Source organism: Salvia splendens, chromosome 1 (assembly GCF_004379255.2).
Source record: "Salvia splendens isolate huo1 chromosome 1, SspV2, whole genome shotgun sequence".
Classification (NCBI taxonomy): domain Eukaryota; kingdom Viridiplantae; phylum Streptophyta; class Magnoliopsida; order Lamiales; family Lamiaceae; genus Salvia; species Salvia splendens.
The window spans coordinates 3,956,966-3,972,960 of record NC_056032.1 but is presented as its reverse complement, the minus strand read 5'-3'; the positions used below and the strand labels follow the sequence as shown (position 1 = coordinate 3,972,960).

Below are 15,995 nucleotides of genomic sequence, written 5' to 3'. Positions count from 1 at the left end.
CAAAAATAACAGCAACAAGATGTTGTTATGTTCTTGAAAAAACCATGTAACAAATAAACAGTCAAATCCAAAAACATACATTTTGGACTTTCCGTTCTCTCTGCCACAATTCTTTGCATCGTGATGACCCATTTCTCGACACTTTGAACATCGCCTCTTAGGTTTGTTCTGTAGTATGATAGCCTTCTCTACTGCTGATCGAATTCTTCTTCCAGAAGTGCTGTCGGATCCCTTTGTACTGACTACATTAGGAGGGTGCACGCTAACAACACTCGGTCAAGCTGACCCGTACAGGTTCTCAATCCTCTATGCTTTACCCAGGGAAGACACTGAAGGTACTGTATCACCGAAGAGTTTTTGACTTAGTTCTTCCATTCCGTCGAATAATGCAAAAATGTCGTTGCCATTGCTCTGTGCTCGTTGAAATAAACGAAAGTATAACGAATGTAGTTTGGTTACTACAACCCGTTTATCATCCACTTGTGAATCTGCATAAACACAATGTCATTAGTATAGCAATATGATGACATTACATATGAACGAAGCATGGAAAAAATTAACTGAATGATGTTGAATACAGACCTGCAGATGACGATGCCTCCTCACTCGGATCATTGTGTACTGATTTCAACAAAGGCGTCTTCAGCCACCTTGTACCAATATATGTTTCTGGTATTTCTTTCACGTCATGGTTTTTGAACAACAAAAAAATGTGGCAACATAATATTCCACGCCGCAGAAACAACTCGCAATCGCAGTGGTACGATTCGGTGCCAACTTCATGATGGATGACACCTATGTTTCGATGGCTGTCCATTATTGCATAAATCTCAGTATTGTCCTCCATCTCAAAGTGAGGCATTCTGCGACGTCGATGAGCCTCGACGATCTCATCTTGAACTTGCTGAAAGATGCGATCTGTATACATAGCCGCTGCGTGTTTCTCAAATAACTGCTCTGTTGATAGGATGGGGACTTTTGAAGCATCAGAGAAATCGAGCCTTTCTGATATGTTACGTTGAGCATCCAACGCGCTGTTGTAGTGCATCATAAAGCCAGCGAGATTAAAGTGTGGTTTTGTGTACCTTCTGAAAAAGCTGTTCTCGGACTCAGAGAATGATGTTGTCTTCAACAACGACCCAATTGGGAAATCCCTAAAATATGCTAGAATCCAATACTCTCGTTGTGTGAACATGGTTGTGAACCAAGATTCGTTTTGTAAACCATATTGGTCCATAATGGTCAGCCAAGTTTCTTCAAATTCCTCTGGCTCCAACAATTCAGACCATATACAAGAGCCCAAATCCTTCTTCAACTCTTCGTTGACAAGTATTCTTTTGGGAACCTTTTCAGGAAGCTTCATCATTATGTGCCACATGCACCAACGATGCCTAGTACTAGTTAGCACACGTTCCATAGCAAGTTTCATCCCCCAATCCTGGTCGGTAATTATCAACTTAGGCGCGAAACCCATACATTCGACAAACTCACTGAGCATCAAGAAAATGAGTCAGCACCCTCATTTGACACGAATCCGGCACCAAACGTAACAGGGCATCCGTGGTTGTCTTTTCCAATGAATGACCCAAACACCATGCAATACTTATTCAACGAGCATAGCAAGCAACGAATGTGAGCAAACTATCAACAAGAACTCAACACAACACCTGAATTGTAAGCCTAATAAAAAAATAAAGAAAATGTCAGACGCAAGATACACGTGTGATTACCTATTTGTTGAGTATGTAGTATCAAAGGATACAATGTCACCGAACATCTTGTAGTTCTTTCGCGACACAGAATCACACTAAAAAAGACTAAGTAATTTTCCATCACTACCTTGCTGGAATTTGTAATGGAAACCATCACACGTGTTCTTCTTCTCCTCCATTTGATTTAAAATCATTTGGACATCAGCGCCTTTCATTTCTTGCAATATGTCGCGCTTGCCATTCCGTATGTCAGTAATGGTGCAACCCACAACATCATAGACACCCAGGAACTCCTTCAATAAATTGAAAGTCATTGTAGGTCCAATGCTGGCCTTTGTGCACTACTGCATGAATTTATAATGAATATCCCCAAGGTTACGGTTGGATTTCATGTATCGGACATGCTTTTTATCGACCATCTTGTGATTGTGTTGGTCTACAAAGTTGCTGACAACATAGCAAGGACTGCCGGAATCGATTGAATACTTCAACATAAGTTTGGCATTGCAATGACATCTGCTAGAACGACGTCTACATTTGGTATAACTACCCTCTTCGTCGACATCTCACTTTTCACCTTGCCGACTGCATACAATAGTCTGCCAGGTTTTGACACCATTTGAGTATTTATGTCCAAATCTACGAGTATCAAAATGATAGTCGTTGGCATATGCTTCATAAAAGGAAATTCCTTCGTCTAGTGTTTCATACTGGTGACCAATGTAAGGTTTCAGCTCGGGTCTACAATCTAGGGTAACTGCATCTGTACACACAACAAATAACTGTCACCGAAGAAACTCATCAAGTAATGACACGGGAAGGACTGCCGGGGCAGAATATCATCACGAAATGACAACGGAAAGAACCGAATATAACATACAAACAAGGTACTGTCATCTTAAACTCCTTTTATACAGATTTCTTACGAATGTGAACGGCAACACATACACTGTTGTCTACATCTTGTAAGACTGCCAAAGTAGAACCTTAATATCTACTCTAAATATCAGAATATCATTAAATCAATACCATGTCAACACTAATTCCAATGCTAACCGTATGGACTCATTTCGTGTATTGAAGTTTTTATTTGCAGAAACTAATATCTACAATGGAGCAAGATTATGATCACTGTGTCATAAGGTATCATGTTTCATGAATCGAAATACATTCCTAAGCTACATAGCCTGTACACAAATGCATATCATCACAAAACGCCAGATGGACGAACAAAATATAACAGATAAATCAAGTGCTGTCATATTATGTAAAGAGCATCGACACAAGCATCAAAAAGAAGAGAATATTCAACCAATTCTTCACCAAAAAAACGTCACCAAATTTATCCTAGCAACAACGACCAATTCGATATATAGCCTACTATTCAACCTCATTCATCAACTAACGCATAAACATCAAACATAATCGTAATTGGTTTCAACATTATGATACACCTCTAGTTCAAATTAGCATGAAAAATAACTTGAGCTTCATCAAACATCTCCATTTCAACACAAACGTGGACGTTGAGCTTACGTCGGACAAATATACTCCGTAGAAGAACGCTAGAGAAGATTTATGAGAACAATTTCCATGGGAGAATTTTTATGGCTGAATGAAAGAGAGATGCTTCGGGCTGAATTAAATCTCTTTCCAAAAATGAAAATAATGGTAGTTTGGTAGATTGGAGATAAATTAGGGACTCATCTTTGACCATTCACGTCAATAAGCCGTTATATAATTTAGTTGTCAATGTTATGGAAGGGTTGGAGTGAAATGAGGGATGAAGTGATCGATGCATGAAACGAATTCCATATACACTCTCGGTGACAGAATTTGTATTAGGCGTTGACATTGACATATGAATCCCATTGCTAACCGTTGATTACTTACAAGGAGTGTGTATGATTAAAGTTTGTAGTTTGTATTATAGATATGAGTTTGTATTTGATCACACCTCTGGACTAGGATATTGCTGAGAAAGATACCCGACTTATGGTACGTAAAATTATAGCTTCAGCTACGCGAGGAGCCATTATCCCATGCTAATTTGATATGAATTCACATAGATCATACTATTCTATAAATGGTTGATTATGTTCTATTTTTAATACGAGATCACTTAGTTGAAAGCTAGTAGTATCACTAAAAAATAAATATACTAAAAATAAGCATAAAATCTAATTATGCATTTGAATAATGAAATAAATAAGATTCATAATGTGCCCCACATTGATAATATGCTAATGTGATACCAATGTACATAAGTATATTAGAAAAGCAAAATCACATTTTCAACACCACTCAACAAATTCAACATGTGAAATGTGAAAGAACCAACACTGCTAAAATATCGAATTTTCTCCATTTGTTTCGTATATTTAACTGATTTATATTTCATGAATTTTTGTAACGCATCATTGCCAATTTGATTCCTATATAGATAGCTATACGCCTCTGCCGGTGTGGGTGAGATAGAGAGAGAGGACTGGGCGAGTGGCATGAGCTCTGGCTTTGCTTTTTCTCACATCATTGGCTTACTCAATTGAATTCTCTTCAACGCCTTCTTATCTCTCTATCTGGAGGTTACAACTGACAAAGATACCTTCACATGGAAGCATAAGCATCATCGGTGAAAGGATTTATACACAGGACACAGCTTGCGCGCCCATCCCCATATCTGCATTCTCTCTTGAAGGTGGTCAAAACTATTGGATTCAATTTCAAGAGCCAAAGATTGGTGATTTCAGGGCTTACCGTAAGGCCCAGAAGGCTAACAACACTTGGGATTGAGGGTAAACTTAATTCTACTTTCCCCTATTGCATGCATTTGTGTTTGGAATTCATCTGATATATACCATGTGTTGAACTTGCAGATTAGGGTTTTTGGAGGGTATAGGGCATTCCTATTGGGATAATTCTTGGAAGCTTTACTGGTTTTGAGTTTTGGGTTTTGTGATTGGGATGCTTTTCAAGTCTGGGTATCTGCTTGCTCATTAGTGGTCCTTGAAAGATGGAGTCTTGAATGTGCATATAGGTACTTGGTTCGTTTGTTCATTGGTGTTGTTTGACCTCATTTAGGTAGGGTTTTGGTTGTTTGTGGTTTGGGAAATTGTTAGGGTTCATCACTGCAGTTTGTGAAGAGAAAAGTGTGTTGCTTTCTGCATTGTTAATCTGGTAGATAATAAGGAGCACTAGATAAGTTAGGGCGTGTCCTATTGTACATCATCATTGGCCATCACAAGTAGTGGTTTAGAGTGATTGTGTCTGATCGAATGATGAGTAGGAGAGTGCGGGGGAGGGTTGTAAGGAGGGGGAAAGAGAAACTGGATTGCCCTGACATCGATGGGAATTTGAGTTTGGATGAAGGGATGCTTGATTGGACAAGCCTACCTGATGATACAGCGATCCAGGTTTTCTCATGTCTGAGCCACAGGGACCGAGCTAGCTTGTCATCTACCTGTCGGGCGTGGAGGGCCATAGGTAAATCTCCATGTTTGTGGCAGGCATTGGATCTCCGGCATCACAACTGTGATACTGCAGTTGTTACATCGCTTACCAGTCGATGTGAAGGTCTTCATAAGGTCCGGTTCCGTGGTTCTGAAGCTGCTGTTGATATCATCCAACTTAAAGCTAAGAATTTGCGTGAGATTAGTGGTGACTGTTGCAGAAAAATGACCGATGTTGTATTTTCCGTGCTTGTAGCTCGCCATACAGCACTAGAAAGCCTTACTATTGGGCCAGATTTCTGTGAAGGTATCAGTAGCGATGCTATTTATGTACTTGCAATTTGCTGTCCAAAACTGAGGAAGCTTCGGCTCTCAGGCATCCATGAAGTGGATGCGAGAGCAATCAATGCTCTGGCACAGCATTGCCCAAATTTGGCAGATGTGGGGTTCATTGACTGCCGAAGAGTTGATGAAACGGCCCTTGGAAATGTCACATCTGTTAGCTTCCTCTCAGTCGCAGGGACAACAAATATAAAATGGAATTTGGTCTCACAACAGTGGACTAAGCTTCCACACCTAATAGCTTTAGATGTTTCTAGAACAAATATTGCACCAGTTACTGTTACTAGTCTTTTTGCATCCTCGTGTAGTTTAAAGGCCTTGTGCGCCTTGAACTGCCCATCACTTGAGCAGGATGCCAGTTTTGCCACCAATAACTATCACAACGGCAAAGTGCTATTGGCTATCTTCACCGACATTCTCAGAGGGGCAGCTAGCCTTTTTGTTGATATGCCAAAGAATGATCAGAATGTTTTCCTTGATTGGAGAAATACCAAGGATAGAAAAACCAACGAGATTTTGAATTGGTTAGAATGGATCATTTCCAATTCACTTCTACGTGTTTCTGAAATTAACCCAGGCGGCTTGGATAACTTCTGGTTAAATCAAGGCGCAAGTTTGTTGATTAATTTCCTCCAGAGTCCGCAAGAGGAAGTTCAAGAAAGAGCAGCTATGGCACTTGCCACTTTCGTTGTAATTGATGAAGAAAATGCTAGTATCCACACTGGAAGAGCTGAAGCAGTTATACGATATGGTGGGATACATCTTCTTCTGAACCTTGCCAATTCATGGAAGGAAGGACTTCAAGCAGAGGCTGCTAAGGTAAAAATTCTTGCTATTTATGTTCAATTTTTGGCTTTACTATTGGTACAATCTGACTCTTGTTTTTAAAATGGTAAAATTTTCAATTTACACATTACCACATAAGTGTTTTAAGGTTTTAAGTTTTTGTGGATCCATAATCGGGCCATAATAATCCATCGTGAAATTATTGCTGCATGTAGGCCATAGAAAACTTATCAGTGAATGCTAATGTAGCGAAAGCCGTGGCTGATGAAGGAGGCATCAACATTCTCGTAAACCTTGCTAGGTCGGCGAACAGATTTGTTGCTGAAGAGGCTGTTGGAGGACTATGGAATCTTTCTGTCGGCGAAGATCACAAGGTTCCCTTTTTGTGATGTTATTTGAAGTTTCTGTTTATGTATCACTTCGATCTTAATCTCGAGATTTAAATGAACAAAATTCCTATGATAGGGTTCATTTGCTGAAGCTGGCCGTGTAAAAGCTTTACTCGACCTTATCATTAAATGGTCAAGGTCTATTGGCGGTGAAGGAGTGACGGTAACATCCTGCAGGCATCAATATGGTGATATTATAATGGAACTGAAAATTAGTGAAAACTCGCTCAACTTGGATCTTTGATTGATTTCAGGAGCGTGCTGCTGGTGCATTAGCAAATTTGGCTGCAGATGAAAATTGCAGCATGGCAATAGCTTCAGTTGGCGGCCTGCATGCCTTAGTCACTCTAGCTCGCACAAGCAAAGTTGATGGTGTGCTAGAGCAGGTTGATTTTCTTTATGAAATTGATCATCTCTCTGATTGCATCATTAATGCTTTCTTATGCATTGGCCAATAGCTTGAGATGAGCTGTGTTTGTCTGCCACCAGACTAATACTTTTTAGTCAGAAAATTGTTAAGATAGCATATAAGATTTTATTAAGTTTGTAGGTGCAAATTTTTCTAATTCAGTTAAAATGTAAAATGCCTTCTTACAAGGGCTGCCTATGGTTATAAATTCAAGTTTCTTCATCTTCATTGTATCTCCTACAAAATCTATGTGGAGACTCATCTGGCACGTTCTTTGTATATGTCCTCATCTGAATGTGCGAAATCCTCTTCTTCGCATTTTATGCAAAAAAATTTCTTGTCGTCTACGGCATATCATATATTCAGTTTCTTCTACTATTCTAAATTAAGATTCTTCAATGGTTTTTTTAATATCTACTTTTTACTCACTGCTTACTGTGTATATCAGAATATGTTTCTGTGCTCAACCAGTTTCTTACTCCTACCACTTGACATATGCTATCCAGGCTGCTCGGGCACTAGCAAACTTGGCTACTCATGGAGAGAGCAATAATAGTAGTATTGCAGTAGGAAGTGAGGCTGGAGATCTTGAAGCTCTTGTGCAACTTACTCGTTCCGCTCATAATGGTGTTAGGTGTGTGTGTATGTGTGTGTATTTGTATAAATTTTGTTTCTAATTTCTTTTAGTTATTTTTGCACGAAGCTGGATTGATACTCCTTGCCTGTGGGTTGATTACTGGATGCTTGCGAGAATGAAAAGAATCCCACTCTTGGTATTGGTTGATATGCAGGCAAGAAGCTGCTGGTGCGTTGTGGAATTTATCCTTTGATGATAGAAACCGAGAAGGAATTGCAGCAGCTGGTGGAGTGGAGGCATTGGTATGACATTGTTTCTTATCTGTGGAAGAAATTCAGGCTTGCTACTTTTCGTAATTGCTACACTATGGCTTCTTATGAAGCCATTGTTTTTTATATTCTTTGTGGTACAATAGGAATTTTTTAATATGCTCCAAGTGGCAATTTTTTTGTGGTGGTGTTAGGTGGCTCTAGCAAGTTTCAGTGCAAATGCCTCCCAAAGCCTTCAGGAGAGAGTTGCTGGTGCCCTTTGGGGACTGTCTGTGTCAGAAACAAATAGGTATGCATTTTAAGTTACTAATATTAACACACATTTCTTTTTTCACCTAGATATTCCATATTATGGTGAAATGTTAATGTTGGCTGGAAGCCATCGGATATTCTTGTTTTATTCATTAGTTAGTTTTAAGAATATCTACTATGCTCATTATTGTTGCATGCTCAATCATGGATATAATTTATTATGTCTTTCACCTGTAAAAATATGCTTTCTCATGTACATTCCTTCTGTAATAGCATTGCTATTGGGCAAGAAGGAGGTGTGGCGCCACTACTTTTATTGGCACAGTCTGCTACTGAGGTAAGTCTAAAATTTTATGTTATAATGAAAAGTGGCTCGGCGTTTAATGAATGAGTTAGAAATCAGTGGAAATCGCAACCCCTTAGCCCATACTCTCAGGGTCCTTTTGATACACTGAATTGGAATAGGAATCATATGGAATTGAATTGGAAGGAATTCAATTCCAAATCCTATTGAATGGAAGGAATTCAATTCCAAATCCTATGTTTGGTAAAATGAAGTGCTAATTGATATGAAATAGAATTTGAAGAATTTGTGCACACACATAATACACATTGCATACACACATATATAAACACATACAGTGTGTGTTTATATGTGGGTGCAATGTGTGTATTTTGTGTATAGTGTGTTTATTTTGTGTATATAATGTGTAGTTTGTGCGGTGTGTGTATTGTGTGCATTGTGTGCAGTGTGTGCAGTGAGTGTGCATATTAAGTGATACGAAATACGATAAATGCTGAGTAGGACTTCACAACTGCCACATACATAGCCGGTGGAAATAGTCTATTGATGTCTCTGTGTTGACCTTGACTTACTCCATGACTTTCAGGATGTACACGAGACTGCTGTAGGAGCTATATGGAATCTTGCTTTCAACCCTGGAAATGCACTCCGCATTGTAGATGAAGGTGGAGTTTTTATCCTAGTTCATATATGTACTACTTCTGCATCAAAAATGGCACGCTTCATGTCGTCATTGGCACTCGCGTACATGTTTGATGGGAGGTACTTACAATACTTCTGAAATCTGAATCTAGATATGCCATGTATTACCGTGACCATATTATCTGAGTTAATTAATTTCCGGAAGAAAGATTATGTATGACATTTTTCTGGGGTCTTACTGCGATCGTAGCAGCTTCTTGCTGTCTATGGAGTATATAGTTTGCAGATACTGGCCACAGACTTTGAAATTAGATCTTTATGTGCAGAATGCACAAAATTGCACTGGAAGGAACATCGGCTCGGGGCACTTCCAAGATTGTAAAGCTGGATAATCTCAGAAAATTGGCTTTCAAATGCATCGACGAATTTGTCATGTCTTTTTCTAATCCTCAAGCATTTGCTGCTGCTGCTGCTGCTGCTTCATCGGACCCTACAGCACTTGTGCAAGTAACGGAAGCTGTTAGCATTGAAGAAGCCGGTCAACTCAGATGCAGGTTCTCTCTCTCTCTCTGTGTGTGTTATCTATCCCTTTGGCATTCTTGTAGTATTGCAAACACTGTACTGCCTTTCTCATTGAGTTAGTATCTTACTTTGACTCAGCGGAGCTGAGATCGGAAGGTTTGTTTCTATGCTACGAAATCCGTCTCCTACACTAAAAGGATGTGCTGCATTTGCTCTTCTCCAGGTAGATAGCTGCTTCCTCTATTAATTATGCAAAAGCATGTTCAGTTGGATGCTACATTTCTTCATATTCGAAAAGATGATAATTTAAAAAAAAATCAACTATAGTTTACAATCATCGGAGGCCGGCATTCTCCCCTTCATGCGAAACTCCTCCAGGACACTGCATCTCAACGGCTGCTGCGTGCAGCAGCAGCGGCAGCAAGCGCTCCGCCTGAAGCCAAAATCTTTGCTCGCATTGTCCTTAGAAACGTCGAGCAGCAACAGGCGGGGTCTTCTTCTATCTGAGGAGCATCAATCAGCGTGCAACTATCAACGTGCAACGCGTGAGTCTGTCTACAATGTCCCACCTTCTTTAATGTAGAATAGAGCCTTAATAACAATGAGAAATATACATTTTTTGCTGTTTAAATAAATCTCTTCATAGCTTTCCTACATAATTAAGGCCCTCTAACATAGATTTTGGGTTCCTTCTTTTTTTGTATCATCTCTTTGCAACCTTGTTATGCTTTTAGCTATTAATTAGCTATAGCTACTCTGTTGGCCTTCACTTTTTGGTTATTTTGAGGATATAAAGATGGGCCATGAATTTTCTGCAGACCAAGTTTTCGTGTTTCAGTCTCGTATTTTATTTTTCTATTGCACAAAACATGCACAATGATGCTAAATTAGGTTATTTGACATATATGCCAAAGTTATTGCAGATTATTACAAAATGAGTAATAAAATTGCTCAATTAGAGAAGCATCATAATAAATCTTGATTGTGATCATAATCTTGATTCAAAATGGTTTAGATTCACACATCATGAACTGGTTGCTCTGTATCTGCACATAGCATCTAATTTCCTTTCCAAAAGAAGAGCTTCGTCCTGCCAAACACAAACCAAACTTCATAAACTCGAAAATCGACCTCTTAGATTCACGAGAGGTGAGGGTACAAGGCAATGGACTTGCATATCTATCATGAATCTTCCTGCCTTGATAGCAGATGTCTCAATACAAGAAATCTGCAAAAAAGAACATAAGCGGCAAAGAACATGCATAGTAGATTTTAAGGTTATAAGAATCCCAAATTTGAGCCACAGTTGATGCAAGAAACTGGCGCTCCAGTTTGACCACTTACTATCTTGTAGTTTGCACCCAACCCCACATTAACCCTGTATAGAGAGGGTGCGCGCGAGAGAGTTAAATGCTAATTCGTAATATCGAATTAATTATGTAAGAAGAGGTGGAAAGCTTACAGATTTTGGAAGAGTGCATGCTGATTAGCTGCATACTGAAATTTATAATCAAAAGGAGTTGTAAAACTATGAGTCTATGGTGAGAGTCAATGAAGAGGCATAAGAGAGCACCTTGTGAAGCAGTTCTTGATGCAGGGCTAGGTGAGTTTGGCAGTGGCGGCAAAGGTAGAAGCTCGTATTCTGATTTTGCTTGTAACGGACTAGAAACGTAGTCCTCTCCATCTTCTCCAATTCCGAGTTCTTGATTATGAAAGGTGGTGTGTATTTAGTGTAAATGGGAACAACTGTTTAAAATTGAAGTCTTTGGACATGGTGTACATTTATGGTTTCATTCAATAAGATTAGATGGCTATATTGACATATAACCAATTTAATTTTGCAAACAAAATCCATAAGCCTTGAAGTTTTTTTAGATATTAGTTATCATCAATCATCATGAACACTATTTGTCTTTCACAACTTCCTGTCACACTAATGCCAAATTTCACTCGGAAAATTGGGTACCAAAATTGCTACCTAACTCACAAGTCACATTACCTATGTTCAATGTTGATTACTTCTTTAGTAGAAGAAGACGAGCATTTTATTGATGTGTAGAACAAGTTTTTGTCTGTGTAAAAAAAAGCATGAGAAAATTGCTGGTTAGGCCAAAGACAAATGACATGTTTCTGAACAGATTCATCATTATCTTCTTCCTTGACATGCCATCCCAATCAATCCAAGACAAACTCAAAGAATCTGAGGTGTGAGAATGAAGATATCGACGTTTTATATGACTACACGACGATGTAGAACAACTCTGGACAAGAATTTGAGAATCTGAACTCAAAGCAGATTTTTATTTAGGACAGAGAAATGGATACAATATCTAGTTCATGTTAGATACAACTAAAATCTGGTATCATTGTGGTACAGAGGCTCTAGACTGATCTGAAATACGTCTACAAACAAGTCTCTTCAATCAGAAGCATACAGCTTGCGAATCTTTCCCTCATGAGGAGACCGTGCTGAGGGATGGGATGATTTAGACAGTCTTGGTTGTGCTGTGGTGTTTTCGAGCAGGTATGGGACTATGTAGTCCTTCATTTCTCCATCGGAAACCTCTAGATGGGACCCCGACACGTTCACAAACTTCACTCTCCCAGCTTCATCCAAGGTCTTTAAACCAATCCAATCTTCGGTGTAGAGGGTTGTCTGGACACAATTTTAAATAAGCGTAACAATCAATATGGGATCGATGTAAAAGATGAAATATTTGACATAAAGCATAATACCTCTTGTGCAGGCAAAATGGGGTCCCAGGAGCCATCAGGGAAATACCCAAACCAAGCGGTGTCTTTCGGCACTAAAACCTCGTCGTTTTCAAACTGAAACAAAAGTGAAGAAACAAAATCTTGAGCCACACTACAGGAAAAATCTAAGCACCATGTTCTGATTCACCTTGATTAGCACCAAGTTCTCTAAGCTAGAAAACCGCTTCTTGTATGTGGAGTTCTTGTGAAACTCGTTGTTTAGCACAGGGAGGAATTTGCATCCGTTTTCATACGCATCAAGTCCTAATCACGAGAAAGAAGTGAGTCTGATCCAATCAAATAAATCCGACTATGAATGGCACAAACTTCAAATTATACACTAACTGATTGTGAAAGAAAGCATCCAATATGAGAGGGAAATGAGATAGAAAAGCGGAGTGGAGGTGTATAGAGATAAAAGAAGAGTAACAGTAAAACCGTAGTTTCAAAAGAAGATCATATCACTCACTGTTGGAATTTTGATATAGTTAGCAGGCGCTAGATGTTCCAGCAAAACACGTAAAGCTATAATTTGACGAGTCTAACAGTTGAGCCAAGAAAATGAAAAAGAAACATGGTTAGAGGTTAATCAGTTTACTGAATAATCACAACGAACAAGTTTATAATTGGAATGAACATACATACAATTAAAGTTGTTCAAAAAGCAGAACATAGTTTCCTTTATTTGTGTGAATGTGCCTGCAGAATCTGCTAATTTTTAGAATTAAACAATACGTGGACAATTCCGAACCTGAACATAGTTGCTGTAAATTGCCGCCTTTATCAAAGAGTCCACTAGAATGCAAAACCAAGCTGACTGCAAAATCAGGCACAATACATTCGGATGCTATCATAAACAATTTTCAGGCCACAAGAAACAATTGGTATGTGAAATCGAGAATTAGCCTATCTCTAACCATCTGTAGTTGTTCTAGACCTTCCCAATGAAAACTTGCTTTACAAGACATTGAATAGCATGATGTATATAAAAGGAAAACTTACTTTACAGAGGGGAATAGAAGATATTCCGGCATGTGGACCTCCAAGAGATACAAAATTTCTGACCTGTTGCGAAGGCGACAAATATGATGAATTTCTATAAAAATTGCAGCTTGCAGAATATAGTTAGATCTCACACAAGAACACTTTTGTTGTCTTTGACAACAGAACTGCAAACAAGTATCCCAGTTGAGAAAGAGCATAGAAGCAAACACAACAGCAATATTTGAAGCCTGGTTAGTATATCTCAAAGGATCCCAGATACATATACTTGCAAGCTCTTTACCAGCCATCATGTCTCATTTATTTGTATAAGTTTAGTCACATATTGGTACTAAAAGGGCGAAAGAAGGATTAAAAATATGTAAATCCTTAAATATATGTAGATGAAACAATGTTTTAAAATTATTTATACAGTGATACACTTACAGGGGGTCCTCCGTCACAGAGCTCAATGACACCTCTCCCGACCAAATTACCCTGAAAACATAAGATCGAGATGTGATGAGGATGGAAACCGTTCAAAGATGACACTAAACAACAAGAAGGTTTTGCAACTGATGAAGAAGATAAAACTCAGAATTTGCAATGTTGACCTGTGAGAGCCCGACAATGTTGTAGCCTCCACTGAGCTCACTCATGCTGTTCACCTGTAAGTTGAGCGCATTCTCTCTGAGAAAGAATCCCTTGTCAATAGAGTAAATCCTTGGGTAAAGTTAAGATACCTTCTCACAGGCTAAGGCAGTCTACAACACAAAATCAGAATATATTAATTTTGTGTCTTCTGTTCATATAATGGACGATTATTTGGTCATTTCTTGAAGAAATAGTAATACCTGTTCAAAGAAGGGCATGGTCCAGGAATCCATACCACCATTTCCAATTTCACTAGAACAAAGGCAAGAAGAAAAGAACAAGAAACAAATAATTCCACAACATGTTCTAAACTTCTCAGTCCTCAACTAGCAACTGTGTTCTGGCAATAGTGACAACGAACATTGATTACTAATTCTTCCTTAAAAGAGAGTAAATCGGAGGAAGATTATGTCAGAAAAGTCTAAACCTCCTAGCTATCATAACAGATTCGAATTTGGTGGAATCATATTAACATGTTGAAATAAGGCTAGATCTTAAAATGCACAATGCTTCAAGCGTGGAAGAAGTGAGTAACGTATGATTATATAATCGAAACAGCAATAACATCATACAAGCAATGTCCTTGTGCACCAGACCAATCGCTCAGAAGAGAGGTGAACTGTGAAATCCCTTTGTTATTGCAATTATCAGATATTCCTGCAACATTATAGCAAGCAACAAGTCACCTATTGAAAATGCAGAAAGTAAATGATTCGGTTTCACATTACAAGGACCAAAAACATGTCATTTTCAGAAAGAGAAAGCAACGTCCTCATACAAAAAAACACACTCAAGAAGCTAACACTAAGCTTCAAAGGTGAAATTCTCAAAATGGGAGTAATTAGAATTCTTGTCGCATATTAGGGAGAGTTTTTTTTTATTACAAAAGAGGGAAACAGGCGTATGAAAGACGCGTCTTTAAGAGACACGCGGCACGCTATTTCAAAGACATGTGTTTCCCTCTTTTGTAATTACGTATAAAAAAACTCTCCCTAATATGCGACAAGAATTCTAAATACTCCAATTTTGAGAATTTCGCCGAGCTTCAAACTATCCTAATACTGAGTTTTCTACAAATGCTTCCAAGAAAACGCCCCCATCAACACCCTTTATCCTTTTTAGATAGAAGTCAAACTCCTAATCCGAAAACAACTGAAAAGTAGCAACTGAAAAACATGAAATCGGTGTTCAACTCTCCCAAAAGTAGTTAAACTAAAGGGGCAGAAACTCATAAACTATGCTAATCTGTACTACTCTCATTGATGAAACCACTACCCACAGCAAACCAAAAAGCAAGAGATATGAAAAGCAGAAGCAAATCCATCAGAACAGTCGAGAAATTACCATGAAAAACGACAAACGGGATGGAAAGAGCACTTCTTGGAAGAAACAACAGTTGAGTTATAAAAAGCACAGTAAACATCACCAATAAATTCTTGTTAGAGGCCATAAGTTGTTAAAATCAAATGGCCTCTAGCTCCAGAAATGCTGGGACGGTTCAGTTAGTTTGTTGCAGTTTGGGGCTTGTTGGCTTGGCTCTCCTTTTTATATGGAGCACGATATAACACTAAGAAACGTGGGAGATCTGGGAGCTTTGTTTATATTAGCCCCTTTTCTTGTTTATAATGATCTGATGAATTCCCTTCTAAGAGAAGTCTTCTGCTAATCAAGATTTTTTATTGTTGAAGAAAAGATTTGATTTTTTTGAGCGCTCTTGCTGTTTTGTGAAAAGGAAAATTCGATTTCCACTTTTTTTTACAATTTTTATTAGATAATTAATTATCACCATAAAATACCATGGTTTGTAGAACGCAATATTTTTTTGGGCATTTTCTTAAAATCAATTTATAAAAGATAAGTACTATATCATTTAAGTTTTTGGTCAACCAAAAGAAGAGGCAAACAATCTGCAGAGCCATTTATTTAGGAAGTAATCACGCGCAGATTTACATT

At 38.5% G+C, this 15,995-nt stretch overlaps 3 protein-coding genes across 4 annotated transcripts; 1 reads left to right on the top strand and 2 right to left on the bottom strand.

The window, feature by feature from the left end:
- Window positions 1-306: 306 nt before the first annotated feature.
- Window positions 307-1,498, bottom strand: LOC121757708 (protein FAR1-RELATED SEQUENCE 4-like). The gene is made up of 2 exons (XM_042153211.1): window positions 583-1,498; window positions 307-488 (listed from the first exon to the last, which is right to left on the bottom strand). Exons 1-2 carry the CDS (start codon window positions 1,496-1,498, stop codon window positions 307-309), a joined length of 1,098 nt encoding a protein of 365 aa, XP_042009145.1.
- A 992-nt stretch (window positions 1,499-2,490) lies between these two features.
- On the top strand, window positions 2,491-10,476 carry LOC121808981 (protein ARABIDILLO 1-like). 2 transcript variants are annotated; one of them, XM_042209535.1, is made up of 14 exons: window positions 2,491-2,599; window positions 4,160-4,507; window positions 4,589-6,322; window positions 6,505-6,663; window positions 6,755-6,841; window positions 6,933-7,064; window positions 7,594-7,721; window positions 7,879-7,966; window positions 8,128-8,222; window positions 8,459-8,522; window positions 9,076-9,251; window positions 9,458-9,685; window positions 9,792-9,876; window positions 9,981-10,476. In XM_042209535.1, exons 3-14 carry the CDS (start codon window positions 4,988-4,990, stop codon window positions 10,158-10,160), a joined length of 2,757 nt encoding a protein of 918 aa, XP_042065469.1. In that variant the 5' UTR covers window positions 2,491-2,599; window positions 4,160-4,507; window positions 4,589-4,987; the 3' UTR covers window positions 10,161-10,476. The 2 variants fall into 2 exon arrangements, with proteins under 2 accessions (XP_042065469.1, XP_042065474.1); XM_042209540.1 differs by lacking the exons at window positions 2,491-2,599; window positions 9,792-9,876; window positions 9,981-10,476 and having other exon boundaries at window positions 4,019-4,507; window positions 9,076-9,154; window positions 9,458-9,650.
- A 1,459-nt stretch (window positions 10,477-11,935) lies between these two features.
- On the bottom strand, window positions 11,936-15,758 carry LOC121808978 (palmitoyl-protein thioesterase 1-like). Its single transcript, XM_042209532.1, has 12 exons — window positions 15,387-15,758; window positions 14,615-14,699; window positions 14,243-14,294; window positions 14,132-14,152; window positions 14,003-14,056; window positions 13,836-13,886; window positions 13,410-13,472; window positions 13,149-13,224; window positions 12,873-12,932; window positions 12,556-12,671; window positions 12,390-12,482; window positions 11,936-12,309 (listed from the first exon to the last, which is right to left on the bottom strand). Exons 1-12 carry the CDS (start codon window positions 15,490-15,492, stop codon window positions 12,073-12,075), a joined length of 1,014 nt encoding a protein of 337 aa, XP_042065466.1. The 5' UTR covers window positions 15,493-15,758; the 3' UTR covers window positions 11,936-12,072.
- Between the last annotated feature and the right edge of the window lie 237 nt (window positions 15,759-15,995).

What these genes read in the sequence shown, in the direction of transcription:
- LOC121808981 (XM_042209535.1), top strand. Translation starts at nt 4,988, where the DNA reads ATGATGAGTAGGAGAGTGCGGGGGAGGGTTGTAAGGAGGGGGAAAGAG. An exon ending in GCGTACATGTTTGATGGGAG is followed by an intron (nt 9,252 to 9,457) that starts GTACTTACAATA and finishes CTTTATGTGCAG; the next exon opens with AATGCACAAAATTGCACTGG. An exon ending in CTGCATTTGCTCTTCTCCAG is followed by an intron (nt 9,877 to 9,980) that starts GTAGATAGCTGC and finishes AATCAACTATAG; the next exon opens with TTTACAATCATCGGAGGCCG.
- LOC121757708 (XM_042153211.1), bottom strand. Translation starts at nt 1,498, where the DNA reads ATGCTCAGTGAGTTTGTCGAATGTATGGGTTTCGCGCCTAAGTTGATA. An exon ending in GGAGGCATCGTCATCTGCAG is followed by an intron (nt 489 to 582) that starts GTCTGTATTCAA and finishes GTGTTTATGCAG; the next exon opens with ATTCACAAGTGGATGATAAA.
- LOC121808978 (XM_042209532.1), bottom strand. Translation starts at nt 15,492, where the DNA reads ATGGCCTCTAACAAGAATTTATTGGTGATGTTTACTGTGCTTTTTATA. An exon ending in CCCGTTTGTCGTTTTTCATG is followed by an intron (nt 14,700 to 15,386) that starts GTAATTTCTCGA and finishes ATAATGTTGCAG; the next exon opens with GAATATCTGATAATTGCAAT. An exon ending in ACATTGTCGGGCTCTCACAG is followed by an intron (nt 13,887 to 14,002) that starts GTCAACATTGCA and finishes TTATGTTTTCAG; the next exon opens with GGTAATTTGGTCGGGAGAGG.